The sequence below is a fragment of the Peromyscus californicus genome, unplaced genomic scaffold (genome assembly GCF_007827085.1).
Source record: "Peromyscus californicus insignis strain IS unplaced genomic scaffold, ASM782708v3 Scaffold_4__1_contigs__length_199733344, whole genome shotgun sequence".
NCBI classification, from domain to species: domain Eukaryota; kingdom Metazoa; phylum Chordata; class Mammalia; order Rodentia; family Cricetidae; genus Peromyscus; species Peromyscus californicus.
Window position 1 is genome coordinate 123,443,653 of NW_026294562.1, and position 13,235 is coordinate 123,456,887.

Genomic DNA, 13,235 nt, shown 5'->3' on the forward strand with positions numbered 1-13,235 from the left:
CTACATTATCTCATGACCACCTTGTGAGTTAAAGATGATTACAGAAGTGGAAACTGAGGCATAGAGGTTAAGTTCAACTCTCATTCAGTGACATGATGCTATATTTAGTCTCTTTATCGATTTCTACTAATTGGGTCCCCAGAGTTAGATCACTTGAAGCCTGTGGGACTTAAAGCCACTGAAGAACTTGAAGGCATTGCCACATCCAGAGTGGGGAAGATCTAGAAAGCTGTGATTTTGAAGGATAGGGAAATAACTGAGATACTCTGCTCGGATAAGAGGCAGGAGGGACGCAGTCAGCCCTGTGTCTTGTAGAAAAGATGGTGGGTTCAGCATCAGTACCAGAGTGGAGGCTTTAGAGAGGCTGGCTGGCTTCATCGTTTCGAAATGAAGACCATCCAAGGAATATGGCTGATTGAAACCAAGTGGGAGGTGAGTGTTTGGGTGATACTGAACTTCCTATCCCTGAGGATGTCCAAAGCCAAGCAGGGGTGGTCTGGAAATGGGAGTATGCTGCTGGGGAAATACTTGTACCAAGTGGGGTGGCTCAGGGTGATGTGGAGGTCAGTTTTAGCCAAGATAGGCTGTGGTCTGACCTTCAGGGTAGGTAGACCAGTGGTACAGGCTCACCCCAGACTTTATAGCTGAAGTTCTCTCCTTGACCTCTGACCTTATGGATAGCATTGCATGTTCTCAGGCTCCTGCACTGGCATCTTGAGTAGCCCTCTTCTTCTGGCACAAGATGAGTTCAGTTACTTCGACACAGCTCTTTGGAATAGCAAGTTCTTCAGAGCTTAGTCTCCCACTGTCTTCTCAGATGCTCCTCATGAAGCATCTCTAGCCAGCTCTCACAGTTGCCACTCAGGACCACAGTTCCTTTCCCAGCTCCCACTTAGAAACTGGATCCTAAATCTGCTCAAGCTAGAAAGTTATGCAGCATAGCTCCTTGATTCAGATGATATCGTAGGAGTAAGACATAGTAGGTGGATCCATAATACTTAGGGTCTGGCCTGCATCCCAGAAATATGGCCACTGACCCAGAAGTGTGGGTCCCTTGGAAAAAAGGATGCGGCAAGGTGAAAAAGGTGACCAGTAGGCCATAGGTGTCTGCAGTGAGTGAAAGTCCTGGAAAGCAGCAGTTGCTGGGGTCAGCATGCCATGTCCTTTGCTTCCTGGATTTCTGCTCCCTTCCCAGGTGCAGGGACATTGAGACCCTGTGAATCCCTCCTTGACAGTCAAGCAGAAGTTTCAGGCATTCCCACATCTGGAGCAGGTTCCTTTAAGAAAGAACCATGCTCTTGATTTCTGTAGGTATATGGAAAATAGAACTGCTGTGCCCTGTTAGGCAGTCCTGCCTGGCCTATGTGTTTGAAGACTTCCTTGGAGCCTTTAGAAGCCCTTGGGATCTCCTTTAAGCCCTTGCATCTGCCTGGATGTAAAAGCTTTCCAGAGCTTTATATTCTGTACAGGGCAACAAACAAGCAAACTTTGTTCTTGTCTCTTCTTGGTCAGCGGGGGGTGCATTGGTGAGCTTCCTCATTTAGGAAACTCCATCTGGCAGCAGAGAAGATGGGGACAGATTAGCCTGATTGTCTGGATGCTGAGATGAGTCATATTTCCAAGACACAGAGGCCACACACTGGGAATTCAGGATGATATGACAAGTCATCCTTCCTTGTCAACCAGGACATTCTTAGCAAGATGATAAGATACTTCAAATGCTCTGGGTACCTGTTGACTGAGAGTCGGGTGGCTATGCCAGAGACCTTGTCCTAGTCCCTTGCCCGACTCTGGCTTTCTTGGGCTGGTTTTCTGTGGGTTATAGGAGCTGCACTGGCAGTGAAAGTTCAAAGGTCTGCTTGTGTACACGTTTATGTGCGTGCACAGTGTGTGGGTGCATGCGGAGTCCAGAAGTTGACGTCTCATGTTTTCCTTGATTGCTCTCTACCTTAGTTTTGAGACAGGGTCTCTCACTGAATCTCTCTGGCCAGCATTTGTCAGAGATCCTCTTGTCCCTTACATATTGCTAAATCCATTTTTTTTTTTTTTTAAAATATGGGTGCTGAGCCTTCATGCTTATGTGGTCAGCCCTTTATTGACGACAGCCATCTTGCCAGCCCCAAAGTTCTGTTTCTGTGAGCACCTGAGATACTCAGCTCATTTTATTCTAACTGGATGCTACTGTGAAGCCACATGGAATCCCTCTTCCTTTCCAATGTCCCTTCACCCAAGGTTCACGTAGAACCAGAGATGACTCAAGCTGATGGGGCTCTGAAGCCCCTCCCCTCATGCTGTCAGTCACCTGGGGGAACTTCTTAAAATGTTTCCTTCACAAAGTCTCTGGTGGGACCAAAGCAGGGGTATTATCTCAGTTTTTCAGGGACTGTGGATGCACCAGTTAAAGGAGAGCAAAGATCTGGCTCAGTGTGGTCATTTCCTGGGTGTGATAGCTGAGGCCCAGAGTGTAAGTCCCTTTGTCCAGGGTCATAAGCAGAACCCCACTTGCAGTCCATCTACATTAAAAAAAAAGTCTTTTTCATTTTATGCGTTACTTCCGGAGCAGGCTCAAAGCTCCCGCCAGACCCTACCTTAATCTCACCCACTGTCAAGAAGGAAAGACCTCTTGTTCCATCAGGGTCCCTTACTTCACAGCCTGAATTTTCCCCCTTTGAAGAGGTTTCTAAAGTTTTGTTTTCAATTCTGACTTATGGATATCTACCCTTCTTTGCAGGAAGCGTTAAAAACTATCTCTGTTAAAAAAAAATGAATAGGGTACTCTTTATAATCCAACCATGTTTTGCTCCACTCTGGAACTCTGTTAAATCCACTTGGGGAGTCGCCTGCCTGGGGTGTTCTGGAAAATGCTCCCTGGTCCTCCTCTGCTATGTCCCGATAGAGGTCAAGCTCCAGTGTGTTGGCTACCCCCTAGTCTCTCTGCTTCCCAGAGAATCCCAAAGTCACTCAGGATGGCACTTGGAGTGTCAGGGAGATTCCCTGTGGACAAGGACACCAGGGACTGGCTTGGGGCCAGTAGGAACTGGTTTGAGAGTCTAAGGCTGTCTCCACTCTGTCCCCTCCTGCTGGCGGGAGGGCAAAATGCCATTCTGGGGACAAGGCCATCATGGCGACAGGGTGTAAAAGTCTCTTTGAGGCCAAAGGAAGGCAGAATGTAATGGGAAGTCGGGGAAACTGCCTTTTATAGGCATGTTCTTTTCGTTCCCCCCCTTTTCATCCAAGTTTACTCCCTGCAAAGAGTGCCAAGCAAAAGACATCGGTTCCTTCGGTCGGTGGCACCAGGGGCAGGCTGGTGGCACCGCAATACCCCTTCCCCCATCTTGCCTGCAAGTTGCATGACCTGCATCGGAATCCACAGGGGGGCGGGGGAGAATCCTTTCAGATCCTGGATGCAGTTGAATTCAACGTATTTTGCTTCCTCGCCTGCCCTCACCCAAGCTTGGGGAGGAGAGCGCCGCTTTCTTCTGCGTGTGAATGCTGTAGTGTGTCTGCCTGCTCGGACTCCCCTAACCCTTTCTTCTCCTTCCCCACAGCAAAATCTCAGGCTTTCTCAGGAAATAGCTCCCATTTGGCATATTTACATTTTATTTTTATTAAAAAAAATCCTATAAGGCTAAAAGCGGGGAATATACTTCTCTCCCGACCGGGTCTAAACTTGCCTCGAAGGCTGCACCTGTTTTGCGCCCCTACCAGGAAGGGGTGTTTGTGGGGAGGGAAAGAGGGAGGTTCTGCGCCCCCAAATCCGGAGAAAGCAGCCCTCCCGCCCCCTCACCCGGCTGCCAGCTCAGCGCACCCGAGGGCTGAGCCCAAGAAGCCGGCCTCTGACGGTGCTGGCGCGGCGCTTGCCAAAAAATGCCCTTTGCATCTCAATTTCCCGGCCGTTTCTTTCGCTTGTACGGCTCGCCCAGGGCCACCTCGGTTCTCCAGCGCAGTCCTGCAGGCACTCCTTCCCCTCTTCTCTCCTTCTCCGCTCCCTGCTTGCCCAAGGCGGAACCCAAAACGCACCGCCAAGAAGGAGCAGCGGGCATGGGGGCACTCAGCGTGCCGTGTCCCGCAGTCCCCTCCCAAACCGAGCCCAGCTCCCGGGACTCTCGATTACCCAAATGAGTGTCATTCAGATCTAGGCACGTCTGTGGCCGGCGTCCCTGGCTGCCTCCCTCGGGTTCCTGTGCGCTCCTGTCCCCCGTCACTGTTCGCAAGCCTGGGCCCCTCACCCAAGCTGGGGAGCACCCGGGGTCACCTCGGCCGCGCTCATTTCGCTTCCTCCCGCGGAGGAGATTGCAGCAAAACCGGGCAGCACGAGGGCCAAAAAGTGGAAGGGAGAACGCCTTTCGTGTCGCGCATCCAGCTTGCCAACTCTCCCTCCCCAGCGCCGACCCTCGGAATCCCAACTGCAACTTTTTCCCTTCCGTCTTGGTTTCCCCTCGGCTGCGGCGAGCGGTCGCGGGGCCGCTAGGCGTGGAGCGGGCGGGCAGCGGCGCGGCTGCGGGTGGCGGTACCGGCGAGAGCCGAAAGCCGGCGAGTGGGTGGGTGGGTGGGGAAGCAGGAGGGAGAGGACGGGCGGGGAGAGAGAGGGGTGTGGGGAGGGGAGGGAGGGGGAGATTCCGCTCTCCTGCCTCTCCCAGCCCGGGCGGGGGGCGGGGGAGGAGGCCGCGAGGAGGGAGGGGAGGAGGGAGGGGAGGAGGGAGGGAGGGAGCCGAGGAAGACGCTCCGATAACCCGTGCGTTTCGTAAGGCTCGGAGCACTTGTACATTTCTGCAGGCGCGTAGCGAGCCATTCGCGGAGGCTGCTGCAGCTCTGACTGCATCTTCCTCCTTCTCCCTGCCTCCAGCTCCGCGCGTGTGTATGTGAGTGTGTGCGAGTGTGCTTTTGCAGGTGTGTCCGTTTTAATTCTGCCCAGGAGGTGGGACTTGGTGACTTTAGCACCATTTTTTTCCCCTTTTATTATTATTATTTTTGCCTTCCCACCGTCCGTTGTTGCAACCCTGCAAAGTCTCGGAGTCGGAGAGCGCGCCTCATTTCCAGAGCTCCTGGACCCCGCAAGACGGCGAGCGCCGAGCCGGCCACCATGCCCGGCAGACCGCGCCACTAGGCGCTCCCCGCGGCTCCCACCCGGCGGCGGCGGCGGCGGCCGCGATGGTTTCCGACGCTGAAGGATTTTGCATCTGATCGCTCGGCGTTTCAAAGGCAGAGGCCCCCCTCCCCCTTCCCCCCTCCCTCGTCGTCTTTGTTTCCTTCCCCCCCCTGCTCTCCCCACTCCCCCCACCCCACCCCCCTCTCCTCTCCTCCTCCTCCTCTTTTTTAGAAGCAGCGATCGGAGATGGATGTCTCTCTTTGCCCAGCCAAGTGTAGTTTCTGGCGGATTTTCTTGCTGGGAAGCGTCTGGCTGGACTATGTGGGCTCGGTGCTGGCTTGCCCTGCAAATTGTGTCTGCAGCAAGACTGAGATCAATTGCCGGCGGCCCGACGATGGGAACCTCTTCCCCCTCCTGGAAGGGCAGGATTCAGGGAACAGCAATGGGAACGCCAGCATCAACATCACGGACATCTCAAGGAATATCACTTCCATGTAAGTCAGGCGGCCGCTGCCCAGCCCGCCCCCCCTTCCACTCCACGCCCCAGCTCCGCGTCTCCCTCTTGCCCGCCCGCGGCCGGGGAACCGGCCCTGCGCTCCCCAGCTCGCCTCTGCTCGCAGCCTGCCGGGCGCGCGTCAGGCTCGCCCTGGCTCGGGAGATGCTGTAGGGCTGCGTGTTCCAGGTGACTCCTGCCCTAGCCAGGCGTGATCGGAAGATGCTGGTGGGTACCTCTCCCTGGAGAGGACCCTTCCGGGCGGAGGGCACCCAGGGCCCAGCTCCTGTCCCCGCCTCCACCCTCTTGCCGGCTGGGCTCGTTGTTTCGAGGGTGCGAATTGGGTTCTTTGCCCCCCACTAAATAGCAACAGTTTGGCCACGCTCAAGTGGAATAAAGTAGAGGCGGCTCGGTTTCCTGACAGGAGGTGGCAGATAGCGGCGGCAGAGGCAATGCTTAGCTGAGGAGAGAAGGTGACAGATAGGGACTGCTTGAGAACCAGTCGAGATTTTTTTTTTAACTCTTTCTTTTTGGAGACAGCAAAACATGCCAATAAGTAAACAAGTTGGGAGCTGGCTGCTCCCGAGGAGACTTCGGACGTGTTCAGGCCGTCATGGACGTCTACCTCTTTGCTTTTCCTTCCCCCCGCCGCCCTCTCCAACCCCATTTTGGGCATTTCCGAGACATCCCCCCCTTTCCCACCCTCATCTGCATCTGGGCGCCTACAGACCCTTTCCTGGCTTGGGCTTCCGTAACTGCCCAAGGATAATTCTGAGACAGGCTGCTGGAGGGAGAAGAGAGGAGGACCCGTGTTTTGGGAAGGGGATTTCTTCCACAATTCTGCGGTTCTGTTTGTTTCACAAATTGAACTCTGCCTGGTGTTTGCCTGGTTTGCCCCGTGTGAGTGGGACCTGCGGTGGCGGTGGTGGCCTGCTCTTTTCTTGTTGTGTTTCTTTGGTAGGGATAGGGGCCAGAGGCCTGGGAGGGAGAGAACAGAAGAGCTCAGGCACCAGGAGCCTGCACAGCCTTTCTTGCATCCCTCAGCCAGGGGTGACCACCACCCCTCCTACCCTGCTGCCCTCACCCCTACCCCCTCCCCCAAGGGTGTGGATGGTCCTGGGATGTTCAGAGGACACCTCATTGCTTTTTGCCCCAGGGCTCCTAAAGGATGGGTAGGATGGTGGCCAGGCTCTGAGGGAGGCATTTAGGGTAGCTCTTTGCCTTGGGGACAGAGGAGAGTAAGAAGGGACTCCGTGTGCTATGGACACTGCCCTCTCGGTGTCCATCCTCTCTTTGCTCCAGCCATTGCCTCAGTGCTACAAAGCCTGAAGGATTTGACGTCTTGCTCCCTCCAGAGCCCACCAGCCTTCTTGGTTTAAGGGAGACAGCTTGGGTTCTTCCAGCTTACACTTTGAGGGAGATGGACAGCCCCAGGAGATGTCCCTGACTCCCGGTCCAGGAGAGGAGCCTGACCCATATCTTAGCTCTGCTTTTCACTCCTTACCACCTCCAGCCTGGCCAAGGATGACCAGATAGACAAACAAGGGGCAAGGGGAAGGGAGAGGAGGACCAGGGATGTCCAACATCTCAGAGGATGCCTGGGGCAAGGTCTGGAGGGGGATTGTCAGGGAAGCTGGGACCTGGAAGTGCACCCTCTGGGGGCCCCCGGGTGGAGGGATGGATAGAGGCTTGTGCTCAGAAACTGGGCATCGGGATTTTAAGGTAATTGGATGTGCCAAGGATTGGAGAGTTTGGGAGCCGGTGAGCTGTGTCTGGTTTGTTCTCTGCTCCGAGGATGTGTATATCTCTGGGAACCCTCAGGGAGGCAGGGTTGATCACAATCACGTAGGCTCTTTATGGTCACACAGAGGTGTCACACCTCTAAAAATGAGGCTTGGAGAAGCAGTTCCATAGGGAAGGGTGGGATTGGATTTTCCTGGAGACATTGGTGGCAGGAGGGGACACAGGTGGCCTCTTGCTCCCTTCCGGCATTAGAGGATCCCAGGAAAGTGTCTGTGGCAACAGACACAGGGAGTGGTGGATCAGGAGCCCCTCTGTGTGTGTTGGACTCTAGCAGGCCATCAGGACTCTCCTAAATCCACCTGACACCACAGAGTGAGTGGTAAGGGAGGTCAGAGGTCAGGGGTTGGATGACCCCTTCTCACCCCATCTTTCCCCTAGTGTCCTATTATGTGTGTGTCTGGTATTGACTAAACTCAAGGACCTAGACTCCCAGTCCAGAGGCAGAGAGCCTCGAGGTGGGAGAGGAATCATGCTCATCCAGGAACAAACATGCCCTTGTTCCCATCTTACCCCTTAAGAAATGGAAGATTAAGGGAAAAGGTAGCCTTTCCCAGGCCTATGATCTGATTCTAGCACTGAATACTGGTGTGCCCAACATATATCCCAGGACCCCAATCCAAGGCCTACTGGAAGGGGGGTGCTTGAAGACAGAGAGGAGCACAGGGCAGGGGAGGACCCAACCTTAGTGTGGCCTGGGAAGGTGTCCTTCAGACACATGTTTCTAGAGATACAGGGTCAGGAAGGGCACCGCCTGTTATCCTGGAGCTCTGGGTGATGGCATGAAGCTGGACAGATTCTGAGCCTGGACAGACAACTTCTCTGGCTGTTCTAAGGCATCCTTCCTCAGATAGTGAACTCTTTGTGCTGAGTTTTTAGACAGGCAGGGTTTGTTTCCTTGTAGTCCTAATTCTCTCGCGGTGCCCATCAGAGTGGTGGCTGTACCCATCCAGAGCTTTGGGTGGAAGAGACCCTACCCCCTTGACCATCCTGTTAATACGGGGAGGAAATCAGCTGCAAGGCGCCAGGGAAGAAGTGTGGCTCTTGCCTCCACCCGGTCATAGTCCAGCTGCTCCAAAGAACGCCCCCCGCCCCCAGACTCCTTCCTCCCTTCTGTTCCCTTTCTGTTCAGAAGGGCAGTCTTTTTGCTGCTGTAGCTCTTGATACACCATAGCAGGGTCCATGGGCAGCCACACCCAACCAGGCTCTGACCACACAAAGGCGGGAGCTGGGGTGGTGGCCAAGATGGTGGGTTGCCGAGGCTGCCTCCTTAGGCCAGGCCTACAGGATCGCCTTGGTTTTGGAGAGCGCAGCCTTTAAATGGTGGAAAGAAGATGGAGGTAGAGAGAGTGGCATTGTTGGGTCAGATGTTCTTGGGATTGGATGCCTGGGCTTGCAAAGACCATGGACTCTTGGCTGAGGCACTGAACCGCCATTTGTATGTCCGCCTAAACTGCCACAGGGTTCCAGGTGTTTGGAAGGTTTTTAGGTCCTGTGTTTCCCTTTCTCTTGGAGACTCTCTGCTGACTGAAGGGTCATCTGGGGGTTCTTCTCTTTAAGCTCCTTGGCCTTAAGGACTGAGGTTGGTGACCCAGCCTTGACAAAGGACAGTGAGAACTGGAATCCTAGCTAAAGTATGAACCAGGCCCTAAAGGCTCCAAGGCCCCAGTAGTTGGGCAAAATGTTCAGAGCCCAAGGACTGGGGTTAAGCCTGAGAGAGATTAGGCAGAGTTGAAGCGGGCCTTGGAGGTGCGATTTGCAAGGGAAGAGTTATGGGGTGATTTCCAGGACGGAAGCTGGAGCCTGGGCTTTGTTGGGGGTAGGATTTCATACTGAGGTCAGGCTGTTGGTGGGTGTCAGCATTTCCCATGACCTAGAATCCTCAGCTCCAGTATGCCCAGCAGGCTAAGCTTTCATAGTAGCCCCTGGGGCCAAGGACATCAGTTCTGAGGCTACCTGGAAGCTGAGGACATGATAGTTTGGGCAGATCCAGTGGAACCCTGACTGTGGCTTTAAGAGTGCTTGTGTGGTGGGCCCAGGAGGGCTGAGCTGAAGTCTTGGAGACTCCTTAGGGTCCTGCAGGGTTCCAGCTGCTCTCTTTGCCTTGAAACCCTGGTCCTGGCCCTGCCAGACTCTGCCAGCTGATCCTTCATGTCTGGAAAGGATGATGGTCCCACTCCAGATGAGTCTTGGGTATGTGGTATGTGAGTATCTATGACCCTTCCTGTGTATGGCCCTTACCATTAGGGTCATGACATTTCCACTGTGACCTGAGGTTCCCATCTCAGCCATCCATTGAGTGGCTCTTGCAGGAATCATGTGCCTTTGGGGAACAGTGACAGGCTAGGAGTAAGAAAAGAGCAGGATGCAGTGAGTTATAACCTGGCGTTTCCCCATCTGCCTTGAGATGTCCTGGAGGGCTGCAACCACTCAGAGCCTGTAAATCTTACTATGAATCCAGGCCATGGGTCAGAGTGTCCCTTCCAACTCGGACATCTGCCATCTCAGCGCCAGGAAACATCCCCCAGGAGGCTTAACCAGGCCTCTTTGAAGGATCCCTCATGTGGGACTCTGTGGTACCACCAAGGGGAGGGCATAGGCCAGTTCACACTGGCTGTGAGCCACTGTTATTTCCCCATCTTCCTTTCCACTGCTAGAAAAGTCAGGTTACCCAGAATATGCCAGAATTTGTGACACAGGACGCACTTTGTCATCACCTCCCTAGACCAAATGCCACACTCCAGACTGCTTTAGGGTCCCTGGCCTTTCCTCAGAGGTTGGACAACTGACTCTATGACTCCCATTCCCACCCCTGGGCTCCGGCCTAGGAGAGACGTCCTTGCAAAGATGTCATCCTTTCGTTGAAGAGAGGCCGCCACTGTGTGTGGGAAAATATTAGAACGTCTATCTCAAATTATTCTTGCCTACAACAGGAGATATTTAATATTTAATGCATGGATTGGAGATATCTAAGCATATAATAATTTAATAAATATGAGTGTTTGGGGGTTGCAAGATAAATTTTTTATTGCTAAGTCATGCATAATCAGAGCAACATGGCTCCCTTGTTGTGAGTGGAGGGCTCAGAGTTGGAGAGGGACTTGGACAAGGAGAGGTGATTTGGTTCTTCCACTCAGTGCTTTGATGAAGGGGTTTGTTAACTGGTATGGATAGGTGGGATGTAAGCTAGGACCTGGCTCAATGTGCACAGGGTTCCTCAGCTCCCTATCTCCATTCCCAATGCTGCTAACACCCTTCCCGTCACTCAAGGGATGCCCTGTGCGGTGGCCTCTGCTCCATGAAGAGTCCCACTAACCATTTTTATCAGAAGCCCTAGTTTGCTGTTGTCGGCTTGTTTGGCGAGAGCTATTTGAGTTATATAAGCAGAGCTGATTATTCCCATTTTACAGATCCATCCAACAAAAACAAGGACAGAACCAGAGTCTTTGGTGATTGACTTACCATGGAGTTTCCAATGCAAAGAATCAGAGGTGTTAGAAGATCCCACAGCTGTTGCTCAGTGTACCTCCACTGCCAGTCTGGTTCCCATGGCTCCATTGCCCTTGTGCTGAACCTTTAGCTGGGTATCCTGTGCCCATTTCTCTAAAGGGAAATGCGGAGGATTTTACCCCAGAAAGCTCTTTTGACCAAAGAGCAGCATTACAGAACCACTCTGCCCTGAGGGACTTGAAGAGGGTAGCTGAGTGGTGTGCATCTGGCTGACGGAGATTATGTCACCCAGATCTGTTGGTGATCTGCTGGGATGGCTCAGCCAGAGTCCATGGTCATTCTCTGAGCCATACTCTGGTCTCTGCTTTGGAAAAATAAACACTTTCTGGTGGCTGGGCTTGGGACAGGCTTTTTACTGATGGCTGTCAAGAGGGAGAATTCAAGTGGTCCCCTCCAGCGAGAGTTCTCTGGAGTCCTCCCTGGGGGAGCCTCAGAGTTTCTGCTCCTCTTGAGTGTGAGGTAAGGCTCTGTAGAACTCAGAGCTGAGGGGCCTAGAAGGCTGTAAGCAGGGCTTCCTCATGTTCTCAAGGGTTCATGGGCTTGAGAACCAGGGACTCAGCTGAGTTTCCCAGAATGTGCGGGACACCCCTTTTCCCAGTGACGTTCCCAAGTGCTGGTATGGCCTCCTGTACTACCTTGCCTCTTGTTTGGGGGACTTTGTCAAAGCCAGACCCTCCTCCATGCCTGTATTCCCTCTGGGGCAGTGTTTCCAAATTCAGGGTCCCCAGAGACAGCAACTATGTGAAGCTGGCAGCCCTGGGGCTCCTTGCTGCCTGCAGCCCACGCCAATTAGAAATAAACTCAAGGAAGGCTCAGCTGAGCTATTTACATGGATGGCTGGGGTACAAGGCTCTCAGTAGGTTTGGGGGGTCTTTTTCCCTGGCCTTGACTCCTGTCTCTGGTGCCCTTGCCTGGCTAGGTCCACCACAAAGGGCCTGGTTTAGGGTGGTTGAAGCTTCAGGATTCTAACTCCAAGCAGGCATCATCAGTCATGGAGGTCTGGGCAACTTCTCTTTCCCACTGCTCTTCCCAGCCTGGCTTCCCTCTAGCCCTGGACAAATCCTTTGCTCTCCTGGGCCTCAATTTCCTTATCTGCAAAATAAAGATAATAAAAATTAACCTAGGATAGCGCTGTTAAAACTCAGTGTCCTGTGTCACAGCCTGATGACAAGAAAACTGTCAATATACTATCACTAACAAGAGCCAGCTCCTACTGAGTGTTCAGTAACGGACCACAGGGTTAAGTATTTGATAACTGATTACAGTTACCATTTATTCAACACTTACTGTGTCCCAGACACTGTTCCAACCCTGTGAATTAAATATACATCAGTCCTGTTTACAGATGAGAAAACCGAGTCTAAAGAAGGACCTCGGTTTCACACAGCCAGTACATGTTTAAGCAGCCTGCCATTTAAATATTAAGTTTATTGTCTATATTCTTCTGTATGCTATGTATACATATATGGATGTGATTACATCATCGATATACAAATATCCATATGTGCATATATTACTATTGTGAGAAATTAATAATAAAATAAGAGGATTGACATGGGGGTCAAGGAGATCCTCAAGGCTTTATTTCATATCCTTCTAGTTCCCTGGGTGAGAACTGTCCTGGCTGGTATTGCAGGGAAGACCAGTGGAATATGGTGAGGATGGTATTTGAGCAACAAAGCCAGATAGAACTCTAATAATGGAAATGGAGGCTTTGGTTTCTCCTGGTCTGTTCCCAAAGTACTGCCCTGTGTCCTGACCCACCCTTCTTCCAGGCATCCTTGGCTTCCCCACATTGTCCTGGCCTCTGAGGTCTACCAAATGTCACAGTAACCCAGGTGCAAACTGAGGCTGGCAGGGATTCAGGAAGCTGCTTGCTGGACAGTAATCATCCCCTCTCTGAGTTGAAGCCTATCATCAGGACAATATTCAAGATGCTCACGGACATCTGAGAGAGCCTGGCTAGGGGAAGAGAGGGCTGGGTAACTTCTCCTAGTCCGAGCTTTGGGGGTATCAGAGCTGTCTTTGGAGGCAAGCAGAAGGTGTTTGGTGGGGAATCTGAAGGACTGGTCAGCTGGAGTTGGAAATCCGATGTTGGGAGTGTCATTCCTGAAGGGGGGGATTCTGGGTGTTCCTGGACCTTCATCTTGCTGCCCCCATGAGTCCTCACTCCCTCCAGCCCCCTCCTCTTGCTGGACTCTCCACCGTTCTTGTTCATAGATGTGGCATCTGTCCCCCCTAGGGATAAGCCGTGACGGCGAGAGATGACTACCACTGTCCCCATGGAGACAAGCTGGAGGGTCCTGCCAAAGCATTGCTGGGCAAACCCTTGCTTGCATGAAT

The 13,235-nt window shown here is 52.9% G+C and overlaps 1 protein-coding gene across 9 annotated transcripts in view; it reads left to right on the top strand.

Annotated features, from left to right (window-relative positions):
* Positions 1-4,704: 4,704 nt before the first annotated feature.
* Ntrk3 (neurotrophic receptor tyrosine kinase 3) overlaps positions 4,705-13,235 on the top strand; it is a 385,084-nt gene continuing 376,553 nt past the window's right edge. For 5 of the 9 annotated variants that reach the window (XM_052761134.1, XM_052761136.1, XM_052761137.1 and 2 more), the window contains exon 1: positions 4,706-5,583. In XM_052761134.1, coding sequence (XP_052617094.1) covers positions 5,336-5,583 — 248 coding nt within the window. In that variant the 5' untranslated portion in view covers positions 4,706-5,335. Of the gene's footprint in view, positions 5,584-13,235 lie in introns of all 9 variants that reach the window. The other 4 variants (XM_052761140.1, XM_052761143.1, XM_052761142.1 and 1 more) reach the window with 2 other exon arrangements.